The 23,393-nt window shown below is 43.5% G+C and overlaps 1 protein-coding gene across 1 annotated transcript in view; it reads right to left on the bottom strand.

Annotated features, from left to right (window-relative positions):
• The window catches only part of VAV1 (vav guanine nucleotide exchange factor 1), a 37,496-nt gene that overhangs the window by 10,480 nt on the left and 3,623 nt on the right, over positions 1 to 23,393 (bottom strand). Inside the window, exons 4-13 of the mRNA XM_069083173.1 lie at positions 14,240 to 14,356; positions 13,174 to 13,232; positions 12,765 to 12,833; positions 12,411 to 12,519; positions 12,227 to 12,322; positions 12,078 to 12,146; positions 6,971 to 7,074; positions 6,312 to 6,411; positions 186 to 281; positions 78 to 136 (exon numbers count right to left, since the gene is read on the bottom strand). Of these exons, the coding sequence (XP_068939274.1) occupies positions 78 to 136; positions 186 to 281; positions 6,312 to 6,411; positions 6,971 to 7,074; positions 12,078 to 12,146; positions 12,227 to 12,322; positions 12,411 to 12,519; positions 12,765 to 12,833; positions 13,174 to 13,232; positions 14,240 to 14,356 (878 nt within the window). The remainder of the gene's footprint in view (positions 1 to 77; positions 137 to 185; positions 282 to 6,311; positions 6,412 to 6,970; positions 7,075 to 12,077; positions 12,147 to 12,226; positions 12,323 to 12,410; positions 12,520 to 12,764; positions 12,834 to 13,173; positions 13,233 to 14,239; positions 14,357 to 23,393) is intronic.

The raw sequence follows: 23,393 nt of genomic DNA, 5'->3' as shown, positions 1-23,393 counted from the left end.
AAAGTGAAAGAATTTCTCTTAAACTATTTTTTGTACACCACCCCCCCCACACACACACACCCAGTCAAGCCCGTCACTCAGTTGCCCTGAACCACTCAAGCCCATAGAAGCTGAAGTTGTTATGACATCCATCCCCCTCCCCCAGCAAGAGCCACCCCATGGGCTTAGGAAGCTAGAGAACTCACCTGAAGGAGGAGATGGTATTTTAGCACCCGCTGCATGGGCACCATGAGCAGATCTCTCAGGGTGAACCGCCCATTGTTTGCTCTCTGGGAACATTCCTGGGGGGGTGGGAGTGGGAGAGAGAAGCCAGGGAGCCAGGTCAGGTGAGCTCACATCTCACTGTGACTAACCACCCTCTGGGAAAGAAGTCAAGCCCTGGAAGAGGCTCAGAGGCACAGATGCATGCTTCTAGAAAGCAGCAAGTCCATCCCAGGAAGCCACTAAGGAAACAGACCATGTAGGTATGGGAGAAAGAGCACTGGGCTGTCAGGGGACTGAGAGACAAATCCCAGTTCTGATTCCTGAGAGGTGTCCTGGCACAGCAAACAACGCTGGTCTTGCAGGTTCAGGGCTGTGCTAGAGCCAAATCGGACCTATGCCCATTGGGAAGAAGATGTTCAGACTCAGCATTTACATTTGGGAAATTTCACAAATGCTACAAGTCAGGGCTTGATTTATCAATCGATTCTTGATTGTCTAGACCAGAGGTATCGAACTGGGGCCACCAGACGGTAGGTAATGATTGATCCCTGGGGGCAACACATTGATTTAGAAAACCATATATAAACATTATGTTTATTTTCTTAAATATTTCCCAATTACATTTGACTGGTACAGCCCCACTGGGAGGTAGCCCATAGGCAATGTGTTTGACACCTCTGGTCTAGCTTTAAAGTGACAGAAAAAGGGAATAATGCAGATTAAACTCAAGAACAAGATATGGGTCTGGTTGGTTGGGATTTTGTTTTGTTGGAGAGTTGGTTGCTGACCATCTACCAGCACACTGCTGCTGTCTGACTGTAAATATACTGACACTTACCAGCTGTGTGACCATAAGGCGAGTCAGAGTTTCCTCTCTCTGAGTCTCAGTTTTCTCATATGTAACATAAGGAGGCTAAGAATAATGTCTATATACCTAATACCAGTAACCACAGGGCTATTGGGAGGTTCAAGTGAGGATATAGCCTGTCAGTTATTATTCCAGCTGTGTGACCTTAGACAAGTCACTTCTCTTCCTCTGAATTCAGTTCCCACATCTGGAAAATGGAGATTATGATATCTGTCTTCTTCATGGTCTATTGTGAGGACCATGCTTTGTAAACCTGTGAGAACTGGAGAAGTGAGGAATGATGGCAATTATCACCTGGGCTCTTTCTAATACAAAGAGCACTGGCTGAGGAAGCTGGGAAGCTCAGCTATTTACTAACCAGATGACCTTGAGCAAGTTATTTTAATTCTTTGGGCCTCAGTTTCCCTATCTGTAAACTGAAAGGTTTGGACTAGATGGTCCCTCCTAGTTCCAAATCCTATGATTTATCATTCATAGAACTTGGCAACTTAGTCCATTCTGCTGTTTCTTCTGTTCAAAACTGGTGCCAGTTTATTGTCCAATTCAAGTGTCTGAAATATATATATATTATATGCCCACACATGTGTATGTGTACATATATGTATGTGTGTATATATGTGTACATGCACATATGTTGTGAGTGCCTATGTGTGCATACACATATACAGTTCTACTGATAGATGAGTTCAACAGATTTTCCAACCATCAGTCAGTCAACAAGCATTGTTGTTTACTATTTACCAGCCATTGTACTAAGTGGTGCTGATGCAAAGCAAAGCAAAACCAGTCCATGTCCTCTGCATCCATTTAGTTTTTCCAGGTGGATAGTTAGTCCAGGTGGAAAGACAGTAACTTTACTTAATGTAATTAGCAAAAAGTCATCCACAAACAGGAGCATCTGAAGTCTAGCATCCCATAGGGGAGCGTCTCTTCTGCTTGGACTCTGAGCTGGATCTCTTCCATGACAGTAGCAAATCCACTTTCTGAGTGTAGACCTTCCACTTTTAGGTGTTGTCTTATCTTAATGATCACAAGTTGATCAAACAAGGTTATCTGTTGTCATATCTTTACAGGAATCTTGTATCATGTTGACAGATGCATAGGAGACACATTGTTGAAAGAGAGGTCTTAAGTCAGCATTTCACTTTACCAAATCAGATACTTTTTTATAGTCAACAAAAAACATGGGAGATCTCTCTCTTTCGCTTAATTGCTCAATGGAAAAAATGTGGTTTGTCATGAAATTTTGCTCAAAAGTCTACCTGTTCCCTTCTAATAACTTTGCCAAGAACATCCTCGATGAACATGCATATTCATATATGTGTGTTATATATGTGTGTGTAACATGTGTATAAAATGTGTATATATGTAACACATGTGGAATAATGTGTAATAATAAGTGTGTGGGAAAGTAGGTTTCAGTTGTTTATTATTCTCTGTCATCTTTTTTTTAAATAGTAATAAGGTTCAAGTTGTTTGTTTTCTACATCATTGGTATCTTCACTTCCTTCAGAAACCTAAATTAATTAATCCCCCAGTGTCCCCATAATTATAACACCTCCAGCTTGAACCTCCTCTGAGAATACTGGTTTTAGTGCAGCTGATTTGCCCATCTTTGTTTTCTTTAGTGACATTTCTTCCTTCTCTTCAAGCACTTCTGGAAATGTAATGCCAGAGTCATAGTTCTACTGTCCTTGATGTTTATTTAGAGTGTATGTGTTTTTTAAAACACCTCTTCAGATTTTTTCCACCTTCCATGTGTTTGCTGTCTTCTTTCCAGTTTCATTCTTGTGATGACTTTGCTTAGTTTAGTCTCTTATTAAACTTTCTCTCATTGGTTTTGTCCCTGCACTTCCCTCCTTCTGTCCTGAGCCTTCTTCTCTTTTCTCTCTAGGTGTTCTCATCACGGATTCAGCTACCATCTCTATACAAATTATCCTCAGATGTACATCGGCAACCCTCATCTCTTTACTTGAACTCCAGTACTACATCTTCAAGCCCTTGCTGGACATCACTACCTCAGAACTCAGTATCATTCCCCTGAAACTTCCACTCCTCCTGATAGCTCAATGTCTATCAAAGCGCCACCATGCTTTCAGTCACCCAAGTTCACAACTTGGGTGTCATCTTCAACTCTTCTCTGTCACTCACTGCCCCCTCATTTCCATATATCCAATCAGTTGTCAAGTCTTAATAATTCCACTTTCTCGACATCTGTCTTTCATCTACCCCTTTTTTCCTTCTCTCTATTCACACTCAATCACACTAGTGTAAATCCTCATCATGTTTCCCTTGGACTATTATACCGACCTCCTCACCCGTCACACTTTACCCAGGCTCTTCTCTCTTTAACCCATGCTCTACACAGCTGCCACATTGCTATTTAGTGTCCTCTATAAACTGAATTGGCTTATCAGTGAATATTTTGTATGCCCCCAGTAGGATGTAAGCTCATTGCAAGTAGAGATCATTTCATTTTTTGTTCTTGTATCTCCAACACCTACCACAGTGCCTGGAACCCAGTAGGGACTTAATAAATACTTGTTGATCAATTGTCTCTAATTTTTTAGGCACTATTCATAGTCACCCATCATCCTTCTCCATAAGATTCTGCAAATCAGTTTATATCCTGGAGTGGCATAGCCCATGGGTGCCATATCTTTCCTCTTGACAAATTAGTTAATTATTTGTTAAGGCATTTTTCAGACTCCTTTGGTCTCTTTTTCTATGATGGTTGATTGATGTCAGCTAGACATCTATATGAAATTATTATAGTTTGCATCTAGGTCCTTTCTTCCACCCATATCCTATTGATATCATTGACCATTTCTCTGATGTAATATGAAAACAAAAGGCATCAATAAAAATATTATTAAAGGACTTGTTTGACCATATCAAGTTGGAGTTGTTTTAATTGTACAACATATCTTTTCCTCACTTCTTCCTTCTGGATCTGTATGAATTTTGATCTTTGTGTACAGTCAGACTACTAACTTTTTAGAGCAGACAGCTAATAATTCAGAGATAACTGCTTATACTAGCAAAGAACCATTTCTCTCTGTTAAATAAAATAAATTTCCAAAGGAGGGATGGAGAAAAAAATTTCTAATTTTTTCATTATAATCTTATAATTAATAAGTAAATAAATAAATTTTATAATCTTATAAAAGTGAATGTTGAAAACTATCTTTACGTGTAATTGAAAAAAATAAAATGCTATTAAGTGGAAAAAATAAATAAAATAAAATAACTATCCTTTTCTGAGATGCTATTCAGTCTTTTCCATGGCCAAAATTTTTCAATTCTTTTCCAAAAGAAAGTACTTATGATGCATAGATGTGAGGTTTCTATGTAGCTCACCAGGCATTGGCCTTTCTCATTCCTTACTCCTGAATCACATTTCCCATCATAGTTTTCACCATCCTCATCTACTCCTATCTATGTATTGAAGTTACCAAGTATCAAAGTATATGTTGATTTAATTTAGAAAGTTTTAATAGGTTTTTTCCTCTATCTCTTTATTCTCAATATCAGATATTGGTTACAGAGCTATAGTTGTTTTAATGATGGTTCTTTTTGCAAAGTCTTATCACTATTGGTGCAATACCAGATAGCTAAATGTCCCATTAAATGATGCTTCTTGTTTCCTTTCTACACATAGCTAAAACCAACTCCACTAGCTCCTTTATTTGCCTATCTTAATTAAAAACCAAAAACAAGGGGCAGCCAGGTAGCACAGCAAGTAAGAGCACCGGCTCCAGTGTTGAGAAGACCTGGAGATCAAATCCCGGGCTCAGACACTTAGCACCCACCCAGAAACACCTGGCCGTGTAACCTTGAGCAAGTGACTTAACCCCAATTGCTTAGGGGCGGCCAGGTGGCTCAGCGAGTAAGAGCACCCGCTCCAGTGTTGGGATGACCTGGATCAAATCTGGGCTCAGATACTCAGCACCACACCCAGAAATAACTGGCCGTGTAACCTTGAGCAAGTTACTTAACCCCGATTGCTTTAAAAAAAAACAAACATCAGCCATCATTCTGTTCAGAGGCAACTTCCTTCTTTTGTCTGGTTTTCTCTTGGGTGAGAGTATCAGGATGGATATGATTCAGTACCCATCAGCCGTATGTACCCTTGTTCATCATTGCACAAGGATATCACTTTCATTGCACCACTGGCTAAGGGAAAAGTTGATTCAGGGTAGAAAAGACTTTGATTCTTGCCACATCTGCTGCTTTTCTTAATGTGTTGTCACCATCACTGCAGAAGCAGGGGAGAAATGAGGCTATTTGCCATTTTGCATTTTTGTTTCATGGATGGTCATAGCCAAATAATCCATCCCCAATTGTCCAGTCTCTCCAGATTCTTCTAGGCCTGTCTTTAGCAAGCAGGCACAGTCTGAGGTCACCCTCACAGTTTTTCCTGAGTAACAGAACTTGACAGAATTTATTCTTTGCTAGCATCACCTGGAAGGCCCTCAAGTCACTTTCATACTACATTAAGGCATCAGAGGGAAACTTTGAGAAATGGACTTATTCCAGGGGGAAAACAAGGCTATAGTAATATACTCTTCTGGTATTCTTGTACAGCTGTGAGACATAGAATACTGCAGTCTCTGAACATGAGTACCATCACCCAGAAGGCAATGGACAGGCACATGGTGGGTGTGGGCAAACTGTAATACATTACCAACAGAGAATAAAGAAAGAAGAATGGGGTAATAGGAGCCATCACATGTGAGTGAAAAAAAGATGATAGAAGTGAGAGTGAAGGAGAATGAAGTTCTGAATTAAGAGTCAAAGGAACTGAATTCAAAATCTACCTCTTCTACTTATTCCCCAGATGATCATGGACAAATCACTGAACCTATTTGGATCTCAGTTTCTTATCTACAAAACAAGGGGATTGTTTTGTGCCCCGCTGGCATTCTCTTAGTATCAAGGGAAATCAAGAAAGACTTCCAGAACTTTGAATGGTCCTCCTGTGGTGGACCACAGGAAGGGAAGAAAAATGTGAAAAAGAGTTATACAGGATGAACACATATAGATGGGTTGCAATCTGCATCGTGGGAGAGAATACTATACTGATGAAAACACAGAATCATTTAGGTATTTTGAGCTATTGTTGCTGTTATGATTATTGTTAGATGGAGTACATCTCAGCCTAACCTCATGAGACAAGCTCTGGTTGTCTCTTGTTCTACCAGTGCCTCCTTCCCCACTCCACTCCAAGCCCACCAACCTCCAGCTTCATCTGCACGTCCTCCCGCATGCTGGCCACTCGGTCTAGGTGCTTGCTGGCTGACTCCACCTGACTGCAGTAACGGCCATACACAAGGAACCTGCAGTGGGAGAAAACCAGGGATATGCTGGTAAATGTTTAACAACCAGCTCTCTAGGGGAGTGGAAATGTGTCCACAACATATTTTTAAGTTTGATCTGTGTTATTAGCATTTTATCCATCACATTCTTGTCTAGACAATTAACAAAACAATAAATTAATTCCTCATTTGTAATGTTTGCCAATTTTCAATGTAAATGCTCACACTGAAAATTTAACAATTGGCTCTCAAGAGTTGAATTGGCCTTGGCACATCCCTGAGAACCCAAGGGCATAAGGGCATTTCAGTGTCTCAGTCTGAGCATCCCTTCCCCTACCCCAGGAGTGTCATTAAGCTTTGGTGTACCCCCATTTGATTGTAGAGAAAGTTGAAGCCCAGAGAAAGGGAGTGATTTACCCAAAGCCACGAAGCCAATTGTGCTTAAGTCAGAACTGGAACCCAGATCTACAGCCCTCCCCCCCCGCCCCAGTGGCTGGTGAGCAGGGGGCCCTGGAGACTACGTAGCATCTGCTTGGGCAGCAGTAGTTCCTTTAGTCTCCGCTCCCCTTTCCAGCCTCACCTTTCCTTATAGTTGATGAACACCTGATAAAGGTCTGGGGCACCACTGGCCGAAAGTGCTTCCTTCAGGTCCCTCAGAAAGTTACTGTGGACACTGAGAAGGTCCTGAGAAGAAAATACAGAATCAAAGGATCTCGGAGGTGATCCCAGAGGGGTCAAACACAAGGCCTGCAGCACCAGATTAAAATCTACTTGAGAAATATTTATCTAAATAAATAAAAATAAAATAAATAATATTCCATTTGAAAACCAAGTCCATATACAGCAGGCAGGGATCCTTATACACGAGCCCCATTTCTATTAGAGTTTGAGCCCATGGCTCTGGTCCAAGCCACACATGACTAGGAATCTCCCTTGCAGTTGAGTGTCCCTCCTCCTTCTGAAGACTCCCGTGTATGGGGAAACCTCCTACTTTCCACTTTGAAAGAGTTTTGATTGTTAGGAATTTGTTTTATTTCCACACATCAGACCTAAATTGATCTCTAGGCAGCTTCCGCCCATTGCATCTAATTTGGCCCTTTGGGGCCAAGCAGAACTAAGAACATCAACAGTCAATATCCCACTTTTATGTAGCACTCTGAGGTTGGGGAGATCTTGACCTCTTTCACCAGAGCCTTCAAGTACCTGAAGACAGCTATTCTGTGTCTCCCCAAATTCTCCAGTCTTCTCTTTTCTTCTCCAGCATAAATATCTTGGAGAGAACACTGGATTTGGACTCAGAAGAATGATAGAACCAGGGTTCAAACCTGCCACTTACTCCCTGTATGACTACAAAACATTTACCCTCCCTAGACCCAAGTTATGCATTATTATATTATATATTATAATACATCATATTATAATATATTATATATAGTATAATACATTATAATACATAATATGTAACATATTATATTATATATATATATTATTATAAAATGCAGGTTTGAACTAAATGGTCTCCAAGGCCCCTTCCAACTCTAAATCAATAACCTTAGGGTATCCATTTCCTCAATCAGCCCTAAATGGCCTGGTGTCCATACCCCTCACTCTCCTGGTGGCTCTCCTCTGGATTTATTTGAGCTTGTTAATCTTTCCTACAATGAGGCACCCAGAATGGTATTTCTGCATTCCAGATATGATGTGATCTGACCAAGGCACAACAGAGGGGGGCCAACATCTCCCTTCTTCTGGACTCTGTGCTTCTCTTAAGGCAGCCAAATATAATATCAGTTTGGGGGGGCACCATGCTGATTTGTATTGAGCTTGCCATTCCCTAAAACACTCAGGTCCTTTTCACATACAGTTTGTTTTTGAACCCCAAATAGAGAACTTTACATTTATCTTCATCAAATGTCAACTAACATATATAGGGATGGGTGGAGGATAGGGGGCTGATCTTGAGGTACAAGGCCTCCCTTAAGAACAGGTTAGACCCAGGACAGAAAAGATTACTAGAGGCAGGTAGGTGTCCCAGTGGATAAGAGTCTTTGACTTGGAGTCTGGAAGACCTGAGTTCCAATGTGACCTCATATACTTACTAGCTGTGTAACCCTGGGCAAGTTACTTAACTGTTGCTTGCCTCAGTTTCATCATCCATAAAAAGGGGAATAATAAGAGCACCTATCTCCCAGCATTGTCATGAGGACCAAATGAGACAATATTTGTGAAATGCTTAGCACATTTTAATAAATGTGCTTAATAAATGCTTAGTAAATCTAAATCTAAAATCACTGACAGGTTTCCATCCCATAAGGCCCAGACCAATAGTTACTTTGATGTGGTATCCCTCAAAAGGAACCTGGACACACACACACACACACACACACACACACACACACACACACACACACACCATATACATAGTATACATAGATGACCAAGTCATAGTTTCCCTAACTCACCATCAGGAGCCTTACCATCAAAAAGTTCCTCTGTCCCTCTGAGGTCTGTTCCAAGACCAGAGAACCCCCTATCCAACCCCTAGGACAACCGAACCCCTTAGCCCTTCAGAACAGGAACCAGAAACAGAAACAATTTGGGATTTCCCTATAGCATTTTATACACTGAGGGAGGCAGAAAACCCTCCTTTTCTGTTCTCATCCTCCTCTTGGGCCTCTCTGCAGGTCTGCTCCAATCTTCCCAATTCCCACTCCATGCTTGGTTTATGTGTCCCCATCCCACCCCCTCCCAGACTACCCCCCCATCTCTGGAAGACTTATTCCTTCTCTTCTTTCCACTTGAATAGACGTGCTTCCCAAAGTTCCTTCTTAGGCTCTCTTTTCACCCTCCTGCTACTCACTTTTCTCTCCCCATCTGTAATAGTAATGTAATTTAAAGTCCCCCTGTATTGGCTTGGTTTTTGGTTTGATCATGTTAAAACCCAGAGCTTGTGAATCCCACTTGTGGGATGGCCTTGTTGACGTGAAAAGAGAGGGCTGAACTGGGAGAAGCTGGTGACGTCAATTTAGAGAGACACAAGAAAAGAGAGAGGCAGAAGAACTTTTTGGAAGCAGCATCTTGGAGGCAGAGAGAGACTGAGAGGATTGCTGAGGGCCACGTTGAATTGCCCGGGACTTTTGAGAGCTGCCACCCAGAGCTGCCAAGGACTGAGGAGACATGGCTGTTATGCTGGTACTTTGTCTTTCTGTTTTGATGTTGTTTTGCCAGATTTGTCCACTGGTGAAAGACAATGCTGTTGTTGCAGAGGTCTGAGAACCTTGCTGTTGGTTCAGAAGCCCTGAAGAAGGATTTTCTTGTTGTATGTTTACAGAAATCCTGGAAGAGGGTTTTGCTAATGTTTTCAGGGGTCCTAGGACTGTTCTGCAGACAGAGAATGAATTAATGAAGAGACTATGAAGAGACTGACAATGTATCTTGTGGCCTTGCTAAGCTTTGTCTCCCCAGGAACAAAGATTGCTGAGAACTTGCTTCGGTCAAGATGAAGAAAAGACCTAAAGACCTCCATTTGGGTATTAAATGATGTGCTTAAGCTTGTTGTAACTCTGGGGTAGATTCAAGTGTGATCCAAGGGTGGGGAACTTTTGACCTTTTTGTGCTCTGTGATTGAACAAATGAATGTACTTTACTTATGATTGGAAACTAATCTCCATTTGAGAACAGGGGCTTTGTGATGGACTAAATGAATGTACAGCCTAGGGGTAGAGTAGTATTTAGAAGAGGGACTTTGTGATTGATTAAATGAATGTAATGTCCAGGGGTGGAGTAGTACTTGATTAAATCACACTTAGTAAATGCTGTATTTTGAGTGATGTCATATTTTGATCTTCTCTGTTCCTAATTTTTCACTGAATAAAATGGAGAGCACCTATGCTGGTATTTTGAACCTTGGGAAGTTGCCTTGGCTTGGCATTATATTATACCATCATTTAGTGAATCTACACAAATGACCCCCACATCTCAATCTCCACCCCAACCTTCACTTGAACTTCAGCCTTCTATTTTCACCAACCCACCAGACACATCCATATGGATAGGACCATAGGATCATGTACTTGGGACTAAAAGAGGTTTTCAATGTCATCTAGTCCAACCCCCTCACTTTACAGATGGAGAAACTGAGGCTAGAGAAGACAGGTGATTTGCCAAGTTCACACAGGCAGTTAGTGGAAGAGCAAGGATTTGAACCCAGGTTCTCTAACTTTTAATTCAATAATCTTTCCACTGTGTCACACTGGTATTCCCCTGGCATCTCATACTTGACATGTCCAAAACTGAACTCATTGTCTTCCCCTTAACATCTTCCCCTCTCCTTTTGACTCCCTTAATTCTGTTGAAGGTACCATCAGACTGCCAATCACTCAGACTAAAAGCCTCAGGGTTATCTGTGACTCTTCCTGAGCCTTCAGTCCCCACATCCAATCAGGACAGTCCCTGGATCCCACTGAGTCCAGCTCCACATCTCTCCTATCCGTTCCCTGCCTCCATTCCCAATGTAACTGCCCCAATCATCCCTTTCCAATAGCCCCCTAAGGGGCCTCTCTGCTTCCAGTCTCCCACTCTCGTAGCCATCCTCCACACAACTGCCAAAACACATTTCCTGACACCCTGTCACAACCCCCCTGCCCCTCAAGACCTTTCATATTCTTCTAGCCTCCTCTTGCATTCATCACACTCTATCAGAATTTCACTCCTTTCCACTCTCAGTCTCCTCCTCCCCTCTCCCATCTCCCTGCCTTTCCTTATGCCGTTCCCCAGGCCTAGAAGGACACCCTTCCCGTCACTCTCTGCTGACGGGCCTCCTTTCCTTCATGGTACCAACTCTTCCAGGAAGCCTCTCCTGACCCTTCTCCCTCCTCAAATTTCCCATAAAATTTATCCTCCTTGGCACCCACATCACAATTATTTATGTGCCTGATTCTCTCCACTCCCCTGTTGCCCCATTAACTTGTAGTAAACTCCTCCGGAACTTATTTGTGTCATAATGAGCTGGTGTTGAACCCAGGGCCTTGCATACAGTAGGTGCTTAATAACTGCTCACTAAATAATAAGTGACATTTATGTAACACTTAAAGGCTGCATAATATGAGATTATATCCAATGTATCCTGTACATATCTTGTTTATACATAGTTGTATGCATGTTGTCTCTCTGCCCTCATAAGACTGTCAGCAGTCTGAGAGCAGACACTGTCTTTTGCCTTTCTTTAGCACAGTGTCAGGCACATAGTAGGGTTTGTTTTTTGAGGCACTCAGGGTTAAATGACTTGCCCAGAGTCACACAGCTAGTAAGTGTCTGAGGTCATATTTGAACTCAGGTCCTCCTGACTCCAGGGCTGATGCTCTCTCCTTACCTGCCCCATATGGTAGGTATTTCATAAATTTTTGTTGACTTGGTTTAACCCTGTGAGGCAGCTATTACAGGTATTGTGTTTGACAGATTGATTAGTGAGGCTCAGAGAGCCTAAGTGACTTACCCAGGGTCATACCATCAGAGATAGTATTTGAACCTGAGGTCTTCCTGACTCTGAATCCAGTATTCTGGATACTTTAGCAGGATGAATGAAGGGGAGAAGGAGTGACCAAGTAAATGGGTGGAGAGAGAATGGGCCAGAAAAGCTAGAGTGGAGAGCCCTGGTAAGACTTCAGGAAAGGGCTGGCTAAGCTCACCTCCAAGTTGATGAAGATGATCTCAATGTCCTCTGATCTTAGGAACCTCTGCAGGGGCTTCAGGAAGTGCTAGAGGTTGGAGAAGATAGAAGTGAGCCAGGAGAAGAGGAGAGGGCCCTCCCTCCAGCCGCCCCAGGCCAGGAGCCCACCTGCTGGATGGAGCTGAGTGTGTCCGTGTACTTCTCTTCTGTCTGCTGGATCTCCCGGAGACAACAGATCCTCTTGTCCAGCTCGGTCATCTTTGGCTGAGAAAGGGAGGAAGAGCACACACATGTGGGAGGCCCTTCCCATGTCCAGGTCAGAGCCCTGCACACCCCCAATGCCCCAACTGACCAGCATGGGTGTGGGCTCTGTCCGCATGAGGTCTTCATAGATCTCGTCTCCCTCTTCCTCCTCATTCTCCACACAGTCATACAGCTCTTCATCTTCCTCCACGGTGTCACTTGGGGGAAGGCACCCTCATCACACAAGATACCCCTCTCCTCTGGCGCCCAAAGCCTATATAGACCAATGTGGCTCTACCAAGTCCCCTCCTCCAGGAACCCACAGCTCTATCTATGCCTTCCTCTTTTCAGATCTCCCTCAGGGTAAAGCCGTCCCTGCTCTCCCTCTCTTGGCCAAGAAATAGTAGCAAGCTCAGTCTCCAGCTGCTGGTTTCTGATCCATCTCCCAGTGGGGGGCACTCACTCAATCTGATCCGACAGGCCACTGTAGATGTCATCATCCCCAAGGTTGTCGTCATTTGTTGGGAAGGGCCTGGGGAAGAAAGAGGCAGAGTTGGGAAGAGGAGGCTGTAGAATGTGATGGGGCAATGAGCTGATGTTCTGTCCCTGTCTCGGGGATTTCTGCAGGTTCTGGCTACATCATCGTCCATTATATTTATATGCATTGGAAGGTGTGGTTAAAAAAAAAAAGCAACAACAACAAAAAATAAACCCTGTACATACATTAGTCTCCACCACAGGAGAAGAAGAGGGGAGCCAGACGGTGAAAAATGGAGAGTCCAGGTGATGGGGAGGGGGGAGGCATGAGGAGGGGGTTTTAGAAACACACAACCCAAGGCTACCATGTGCAAGAAAAAAATGCTTGAACTCACATGATCCCCTTGTTCTGGGCAATTGTCGTCCATGACAGAGCTGACAAGGTGTAGATTACCTGGGCATGAAAAAAAGACGCAGAAATGGGGACCAAGATGGGCCTGGCCAGATAACCATCCCTAGCACAAGCATCATGAATTCTGATAAACCCTTAAGCCTGGGTTCCCCTACAACCTTAATTTCAACAGTCCACTATTCTGATCTTTCTAGATCCCAGAATTTCAGCCCCTTAGAGCATAGGGTTCTAGATTTCTAAGAGTCCAGGAGCCTGGAGTTTTAAAAACTATGAATCTGGGTTTTTGAGCTTTCAGGATTTCTAAGTTCTAAGACCTCAGGACTCCTATAGTCCCCCACCCATTATTAACTTTTCACCTGTAGACAACAAAAACCCAGAAACCATATAATTTGCATGTCCACTCCCAAGGATCAGCATTCCTGTGCCAGGATTATCCATGCCCACCCTTTCTCTCTTCCTCCTTTCCGAACAAGTCATGAGTCCTCAACACCTAAGCTCAAAAACCCCCTCCTCCAGGAAGCTTTGTCTAACTGAACTCCTCTCCCCCATACCTACCCCTCCAAGTGTCTGATGCCCCCTTCACCAAAAGTTGTTTTTACCAGATCCTTCCAACTCATTTAATCAGTGACTTCTTTTTCTTCCATCTTCCCCTTCTTCTCCTCCAAATTAAAGATCTCTGTTTTCTCTTTCCTTTGAAAATCCCCACCATGCTTCAGACCAGGCTCTCTCCACTCATACATAGTAGGTGGACTTAAAGTTTATGCAGTTCAACTTTTCTACTCAGCCATCTTGCTCCTTTGGTCACTCCCACCCCATACACACATACATTGGCCAGTTTCTTTCAAACTTTGGGGTGTTGGACTTTCACTTGGAGGAGGTGGGGAGCAGTCAGCATTTAATGATTTTAGATGGGTTCTGATATCTCTTCTAGCTCTAAATCCTGGGTACTAGTACCCAAGCCTCCAATGGGCCTAGGGCTCTTGGTCCTAAAGAAAGGACCATGGGGCCCAGGATCAGGGCAGAGAGAGACAGATGTTCAAATGACTTACCTTCCCAAAGTCCTGCACATCAAAAAGGTCAAAGACCTCAAACAGCTGGCTTCTGTGAAGGCCAAACTTCTCACAGCAGGCCGAAAGGAAGGTGCGGATATTCTTGAGGCAAAGAAACTGGAAGAGAGAGGGAGGTAAAGGGGATGGGAGAAAATGGGCCCTGAGCCCAATGCCACTCCCCACCCTCTCCATTCCACACAAAACTTAGCAGCAAAGCCTCCTTCCCTAGCGCTCAGGCAGAAAGATTTTGGCTCATATGCACAAAAATATTCACAGTAGCATTTTATGCTGTGGCAAAGAATTGGAAGCAAACCCATCAGCTGGGGAAAGTCTAAGCAAATCCTAGCATCTGAATGAAAGAGTATTACTGTGCTCTAAGAAACAACAAAAAGGATAGATGCAGAGAAACCTAGGAGAACACGCACGGAATGTTGCTGAGAAGTGAGCAGAACTAAGACAATTCATACAACTGCAAATAAAGTTAAACCAAAAAATTATTTTGAACCGTCAGAACTGGGATCATGCAATGCCCAAAGAAAGCCCATGCAAGGACCCATGGAGGAAGCATGCCTCCCACCTCCTGACAGAGGAGTGATGGATGGGCTAGAGAGACAGAAAGGGACAGACATTTTTGGATGTCACCAATATTGGGGTTTGTTTTGCATGAGGGAGGACATCTAAAGGGTAGGGGGGAGGTGGAGCTCGTAGTTAGTGACAGTGATACACACACACAAAAAGAAGAAATGAAAGAACGATGAACAAAAAATGTTCTGAAGAAAGCAGGAAATAGACAAGACAGTTTTGTTATTATTGTGTTCACCTTAATAATAATAATAACCAGCATTTATTGTTTTCCTATGTGTCAGGCATTGTCCTAAGTCATTTACAAATATTATCCCATTTGATCCTCAAAACAACCCATAGAGGTAGGTCCTTTTACTATCCCTATTTTACAGTTGAAGAAACTAAGGTAACAAAAGGTTAAAATGACTTTTTCCAAAGGTCACGCAGATATTAGGTGTCTGAAGTTGGATTTGAACTCAGGTCTTCCCATATCCAGGCCCAGCACTCCAGCCATTGGACCACCTAGCTGACTGATATAGGCTTTAATATATGTTTTCTTTAAAAAACAGACTATGTGACACATAGGTTCCCATATAGTCCTCTTTTCTGTTCTTTGGATATCGAAATGTTCATGTTTGTTAAGTTCGTAATAAAAAGGGGAATTTTTTAAATAATAATTCACATGAAAAGGCTCCATGTATCAAGAGTCACAGGAGGTAACGTTTGAAGAACTCTTGTCTGGCCAGCTTTCGAGCATTTCTGAATCACCCTCACCCCTTCCCTCTCCGTTTCCAAATCCCAACAGCTGCCAAATTTGGCCTCCCCAGCACCTCTCACCTCTGTCTCAAGCCCTTGTTACCTGTCACTCGGACTATTGCAACAGTCTCCTCATAAGACTTCTCATTTCTCTAACCCACCCTCAGATGCCAAAGTACGCTTCTTAAAACAAGTCTGACACAATGTCATTGCCCTGATCAAGAAATTTCAGTGACTCTCTCTCTGTTTCCTGTGGAATCAAAAACGGATTCTTCTGCTCGGCATTTGAAACCTTTCACAAGCTGGATCCAAACCTGCCTTTCCTGATTTATCTATATTACTCTTTCACTCACTTGACCAGGGAACATTACACCTCCCCTTTCAGTGCCTTTGTATCGGCTGACACCCCCCCCCCCATGCCTGGACTTCCCTCCCTCCTTCCCTCTTTCTCTTCTTCAAAGCTCCACACATAGGCCACAGCCTTCATGCCCTTCCTGATCCACTCCCCCAAAAAGGGGGAGCACCTCCACTAAATGACTTTGTGTTTTTTAATGTATTTATAGGAAAGACAATATGGTCTGTTCACTAGCAGAGCAGTTTGTTTCATTAATACTTTTTCCTTCCCTTTCTTAAGTCTAAATGATCCACAAAACAATACATCACATCCTAATTTTTATCATTTTTAGATTTCCAAAAATCTCATGATCTCTCTTGTGAGGTGGGTTGGAGCTGACTTCAACACATCCCTGACCTTCTCCTACACCCTGGTCTTGGGGGGTGGGGGGAGGGGTGGGGGGGCAGGGAGGGCTCAGATAACTTATGTGACATCTCAGGGCTTGAAACAGTTGTCCTCTCCTTGGGAGAAGAAAAAAGAAAGCAATAGACTTATTTGTCTATGTGCTGTTTCTGCAGATACAGTCCAAGTTTCTGGAGGTCAAAGACTGTTTCCTTTTTGACCCTGTAACCTCAGAGCCACAGTGCATCCAGGGCCTGACCTGGAGTCAAGAAGACCTAAATTCGAATCCAGCCACAGCTATTTACTAGCTGTGTGGCCCTGGGAATGTCCCTAAACATCTGAGAGGAGAGGAGAGGAGAGGAGAGGAGAGGAGAGGAGAGGAGAGGAGAGGCGAGGAGAGGAGAGGAAAGAGGCTGGTGAAGTTTCTGCTTGACTTCTGGAAGATCAGCTGATGGTCAAGGGCCTATTGATGGTTGCCCTTAATCTTGTGACCAGGGAACTGTGACTCAAGGCCCAAGGCCCAGGGTTCCTGGGGGGCAGCAGGAAGGACCCTGGTTAGACAAAAGGGAGGACATTCTCACTAACTGTACCCAGGGTGAGGCTGGGAGAGACCTCGCAGCCCAGATCCCATAAGGGAATGAAAGAGGAAAAGCCAATTCCCTGTCCAGGCTCAGCCACCTACTCCAGGCAGGCTTCAGCTCTGGCTGTGGAAAGAGGAGACATGGCTGGGGAATGTGGCTCAGACCTGGGAGGGTTGGGGGAGGAGGGTACCCATTTACTTCCCACCAACCACCGCCCTTGGGAGCAAGGCCGGAAACAGGAAATGACAGCCCAGAATAGGCCCTGCCTAGGGGGGAGGCCCCTTTCCGCCAGCAAACCCCCTGCAGCTGCTGTCGCCCTCTGAAGCCACCGCCAGAGCCTGCCTGCCTGACCAGAGAGCTGCTGCGTGCTGTGCATCCTGTTAGTCTCAGGACTGGACCCCATGCTTGAAATCTATGACGCCAGTGTCCCACATTCTTTCACCTCCCTAACTCACATTGCAGTAAAATTATGTTCTTAAAGAATCCTAGAGTCTGTAAGCTCTCAAGGACCCCCAGGACCCCAGTTCCAACCTCCTTTCCCAATGCAGGAACCCCTCCCCCATAGCCTTCCTGGAAGGGGGCACCCAACTTCTACTTGGACACCTCCCATGTTGGGAAACTCATTAACTCCCAAGGCAGTTCATTCCATCTTAACTACTAACATTATAATAATAATGTTACTACAGCACTTAAGTCACAATAATTATGAGTATTGGTATCCCTATTTTGCATATGGGGAAACTGAGGCTCAGCAAAGCCTTGCCCTAATCACTTCAGTACAATCATATGAGGTTATAGGCATTGTTGTAGATGCTGTGAAGAGATTCACAAAAAGGTGGTCACTGACTGCAAGTTTGTATTCTGCTAGGGAGAAAAAATGTTCATCCTGAGGAATAAATACAAAAACAGAGAGAAAATCACTGCAGCGATGCAACAAAGAATGAACTTGGTCCCAAAGAAGGGCTGTGAGAAGTCAATCACTTCCTTATACTCCTTTGTAGAGGTGGGGGTTCATGGATGTGTAAGAATCTATGTAGAGTCAGATTTTTTTTGTATATTGATTGATTTTGTTGTTTTTTTTCTCTTTTAAACTAAATTATTTGTTATACATTATGGCTCTCTGGGAGGTGGAGAGAGAAGGAATACAAGGGAAAATTGAGGTGATGTAAAAATGAAAGACATCAATAAAAATTTATTTTTAAAAAATAAAATAATTTCAGAAGATAAAGAATAATCACAATTGGAAGACTCAAAGTCACAGGATTAAAAAAATAGCAGTCACAAAGTCTCCTCACTCCAGGTCCAAGGATCCTTCCACTAGACCAGATAAGTTCAGGTCACTCCTCTACTCAAGAAGCTTCAATCTCTCCCTGTTGCCTTCAGGATAAAATGCTAACTCCTCTCTTTGACAGTTAGACCCCTTAATAATCTGGCTCCAGGCAAATTTTCATGGATGATTCCAGGCATGGTATAGTTGAGGTTCTCCAGGGATCCCTAGTAGTCCCCGGGGCCATTTGAGATAGTCCAAAATGATTTTCATCATAATATTAAGAGGGCTTTTGTCTATTAAAACATTCCTCCCTTGTTCAACTACATATCTACATGAGGCCAGATTTTCTGCATATACCTCAACCAAAACAACATATTGCAACAGATTGAATGCTGAAGCAGAGATAAGAATCCAGTAGTTTTCTATTTTCAGACATTAAAGAGATTTGCAAAAATATGTCAAATGATGCCACTTTTCTTCCTAAGGCAAACTGGTGGTGAAGTGGATGAAGGGCTAGGACTGGGGTCAGCAAGACCTGAGTTCAAGTATGGCCTCAGAACAGACATGTAATGGCTGTGTGACCCTGAACAAGTCACTTAAGTGCTGTCTGCCTCAGTTTCCTCAACTGTAAAATGGGAATAATAAGAGCACCTACCTCCCAGGGTGGTTGTAAGAATCAAATGAGATATTTGTAAAAAGTGCTTAACGCAGTGCTTGGCGCATAGTAGGTACTATAAAAGTCTGTGTTCCCTTTCTCTATAATATTTTTTGTTTTAGAAAATAGTTATTTTTTCATCAAGATGTTATTTTTCTTGTTATATAATGAGTTTATCATTGCCATTTTTAAATGAGCTAATAAATATTTAATTCATCAGCTTTATTTCTTAATACAGCAAATATTAATAGACATAACCCACAACACAAAAGTCATTTAGTAATTTAATTGAATAATTTTTAAAAATCTAAAGGGGTCTTGGGATCAAAAAGTCTGAGAACCACTTGGTCTAGTAGAAAAAGCACTGTCTCTGGAGTCAGATCCTTTCTCCCTCAAGCCTTGGGCATGTGACTTCATCTCCTTGGCTTTGATTTTCTAGACCATAAATTGAGAAGGACTGGACTTTCACCAGATGAACTCTGAGGTCCCTCCCAGCTCTCCTTTACCCTCCCTCATAAAGGCTCCATTCCAGTCAAACTGTCTACTTGCCATCTTTCCTGCCTTTGCCCAGGCCATTCCCCCAGGCCTGGAATGTTCTCTCCTTAGGTTTAGCTTTAGTACCACGTCCTGCAAGACACCTTTCCTAATCCACCAGAGCTTCTTCTCCCACCCTTCAATTCCTTTGTAGCTACAGATTGATCTGTGGCCATGCTGGTTTCCTCAACCCCAATAAAACATGATCCAGGAAGGCAGGAAGGGATGATCTTGGTTTTGTCTTTGAATCTGAAGACACCAAAGACCCTGCCTGGAAAACAATAGGAGTTTAATAAATGCTTGTTAAATTGGACTGTCTTTAGGAAGTTCTTTCAGATAGTCAATGAAAATCTATCCACCTTCTCCGATTTTTCCTCACTGATTCTCATCGTCTCTTTAGAGGAAAGCAAAATAAGTAATCTTCCACAATCCAGGACAGGACTAGAGACAGGGACAAATGTCTCTCTCTCCTGGTAGTTTTTCAGAAATTTAAATGTCTTTAGCCATTCAACCCCCTAATATTTCAGGAGGCCAACTCTCTTGTCCGTAGCATTTTCTGCCCAACTTCCTGATACCTACAAATTTGAGAAGCATTTCTTCTAGGTCTTGTGCCTTCACTGATTCCCAAAACAAGACCAAACCACACCACTGACCAACACAGACCAAAAGCAGACAAGTAGCTGTGGTGTAGTGTGGAAAGCACATGATTCAGAGTCAGGAGACCTAGACTTGTATTGCATCTCTACCACTTCCTAGCTGTGTAATCTTGGCCAAGTGACGTGACTTTCCTGTGCCTCAGTTTCCCCATCTTTCTTTAAGAGGGTGATTATAATGTCTGTACTCTCTATCTCACAGGGTTGTTGTTACATAGAGCATTTTGCAAACTAGAAAGGCCAGATAGAATCATCATCATCATCATCATCATCATCCCTGGGACATGAGAAACCATGAGAAATTTCCTTCCTGGAGACTGCCACTCCTGGAGTCCAGTTGTTAAACCAGTTCCAATTCCAACTAACTATACAATCTCTCTATCCATCTGACCAGGAATATCATGAGGGACTCTGCAATGCTTTGCTTGAAATATAGGGATACTATGTTTATGCATTCCCCTGTTCTGCCAGTCTAGTAATCTCCTCCAGTCAACAAAGCAAAGAACAAACTAACAAACTAAAAAAGGAAACAATGTTTGGCTGTCAAGTTATACAGGATAACTTAGTGAATCTTAGTGAATCCACATTAGCTCCTAATGACCGCTTCTTTCTTTTCAAAGTGCCTACAGATAATAATGCCTGGAATCCAAGGACCTGGGTTTAAATTCTGGTCTGCTGCTTACTCTATATATGATTTTAAACAAGTCAATTTATCTCTCTGGGCCTCAGTTTCAGCATTTGTAAAATTAGGAGAATGGTTTATGTAATCTTTATATAAGAACAGATCTAAATCCTGTACTTACATTAAATACTTCCTCAGAGCTTCAACACTAATCTGGCAGGCCCCTCATTCAGTCTTACTGAAAATTCATTGGTCGACACTCCCCTCACCCCACCCTACCTCAAAGCCTACTCATTTTCCTGCATGTGAACATAGCTGCACTGACTGTACCTTAGACCACCAGTTCTCATACTTCTTCTCCCCTCATAGCACATTATTCATAGCACAGTATTCTTTATTTAGAGCAATCAAGGTATATTGAACGAGTAAGTTAGCAACAATAAAATCTTCCCAGATTGAGAACTATTGTCTAGGCCTTGGAATTCTACCACCATTCCTTCTTTTCCTTTATCTCCTCATCCTTTTCTTTACTTCCCCAGGGAAGGAGGTGACTTTGTGTAGGTTAATGGTCTTACCCTAATCTTCCCAAGGTCAAGCCAAGAAGAGCAGCTAGTTGTTGGGGGGCGTGGGGGGGGGGGGGGCAGCAAGGGCTGGGGATTTCAAGACACACCCAGAGAAACTCAAGGCACACCTTTTGAGAACCAACTGCCTTGACAGCAATAGGGGAATGCTCCTGGCTGTATGACTTCAGGAAACTCACTTTCTTTCTCCAAGTCTCAGCTGTTTCATCTATAAAATAAGGTAATAATACCTGCATGACCACCCTCATGGGATTATTGCAGGAAAGTGAATTGTAAACCTCAGCATGCTATAGGAATGTAAGCTGCTTTTATTACTCTGGTGCTGGTGGGGCCTTCCCCCATTCACCAAAGGATGACATTAGTTGGGATCCATCTGGCACAGAATCTTTTCCTGACTTGCCCATCTCTGTCATACAGATTTATCTTCCCTAGTCACAAGTTGAAACCATAGATCAAATCATAGGATTTAGAGCTAGAAAGAACCCAGAGATAATCAAGTCAAAAGGGTCCTATAATGAGAGGCAGGATTCAAACCCAGGCCTTCTGACTCTACGCTAGCACTGTTACCACTGGATCCTGCTGCTTCCCTTAAGCAGCCTCTTCCTCTTTTCTCCCAAACCATATCCTATTCATTCTTCCTCTACAACATCTCTTGAATCCATCCCCTCCTCTCCACACTCACTGCCTCCCTTCTAACCCAGGCCTCATTACTTGAAGCCCAGACTCTTACAACAGCCTTCTAGGGATCTCCTCATAATCTGTTCCCTCTCCCTTCTTGTCCCCACTGTAATAATCACAGTTAACATTTATTTGACATTTTAAGGTTTGCAAAGCACTTTATGTATGTTAATTCATTTGATCCTTATAACCAGCTCTGAGGAAGGAGATTATCATCCCCATTACCAGGGCACAGAGGCTAAAGCAACTTGTCCAGGATCACACAGCTAGCATCTGAGGCAAGATTCGAACTCAGGCCTTTTGACTCCAGCTCCTGGACTCTATCCACTGCACCACCCAGTTGCCTATATAGGCAAGCAATCATCATCCTAAGATCCATAAGAGACCACACTGGACCACACCATTCCAGGAAAACTTTCAGATCTGTTCAGTCCCCATCAAGCTCTGTCTCCTGAGGGGTCTCTCATACTGATCCCTCCTTCTCCCAGCTCAAGTATCACTGGGAAACCCAAGGGCAGATCTCAGGCCTCCCATCTTCCCCCTAAAGAGTCCCTGCCCAGGGTAATCTCAAGGACATGGTAAAGAAGGTCTTGGCCTCACCAAGAGCACCCAGAAGATCTGCCGACTAGAGGCACCATGGAAAGGTATTAGAGGGGGTGGCTAGGTGGCACAGTGAATAGAGCACTGGCCCTGGAGTCAGGAGGACCTGAGTTCAAATTCAGCCTCAGACACTTAACACTTACTAGCCCTGTGACCTCGGGCAAGTCACTTAACCCCAATTGTCCAGTGATTTCTAAGGGCCTTGTAGCTCTAAATCTATGTGGTGGCTGAAGCTTGATTTGGTTCAAGTCTTCTTCATTCCTCATCTTCTGCACTTCTGGACCCTGGTCCCCACAGACAGACGTGGGGGGGGGGGGGGCGAGGCCCTGGGTAGGGCTGGAAGAGGAAAGGAGTTCTTTTCCCATCAGGGTTTAGACAAAAGGAGTTGTATGCAAATAATATGCAAATGAATGCAAATCAGCACCTGCCAGTCTCTCTACAATACAGCCTCTTCATCCCTAAGGGAAAGAGGGGGAGGGTAGTAAGGAGGGAGAAGGGAAGAGGAGGAATCTAGCCCCCACCTCTGATACTCCAAGGAAATTGGGGGAGACAGAATAAGAAGGCACCTGAGAGATCATCTAATCCAATCCCATGCCTTTACAGATAAGAAAACTGAGACCCAGAGAGAGTAAATAATTTCCCAGGGGTCACACATATAATAAGTAACAGAGCTCAGAATTCAAACCCCCATCTTATGGTTCAACACCCAACAGTCTTCTCGGGGCCCTGTGTTTCCTGGGTCCAAAGTGTCCAGAGTGAGACTAGAGGGCAGAGACTAGAGGAGGAGGAAGAGAAGGAAGAGGAAGGATGGAGGAACTAACAGCCACCCTGCCCCAGACTAACTCATCACCAGGCCTGGGAAAACCCCATGGACCCTCGAGGCTCATCTCTGGTCTCACTCTCTGATCATTCACTTCCCTTTTT

Source organism: Petaurus breviceps, unplaced genomic scaffold, assembly GCF_028583685.1.
Source record: "Petaurus breviceps papuanus isolate PSGF00001 unplaced genomic scaffold, PetGlider_PUasm1.0 172, whole genome shotgun sequence".
In the NCBI taxonomy this organism is placed as follows: Eukaryota; Metazoa; Chordata; class Mammalia; order Diprotodontia; family Petauridae; genus Petaurus; species Petaurus breviceps.
The sequence above is the reverse complement of the archived record's forward strand: the minus strand, read 5'-3'. Positions and strand labels throughout refer to the sequence as shown.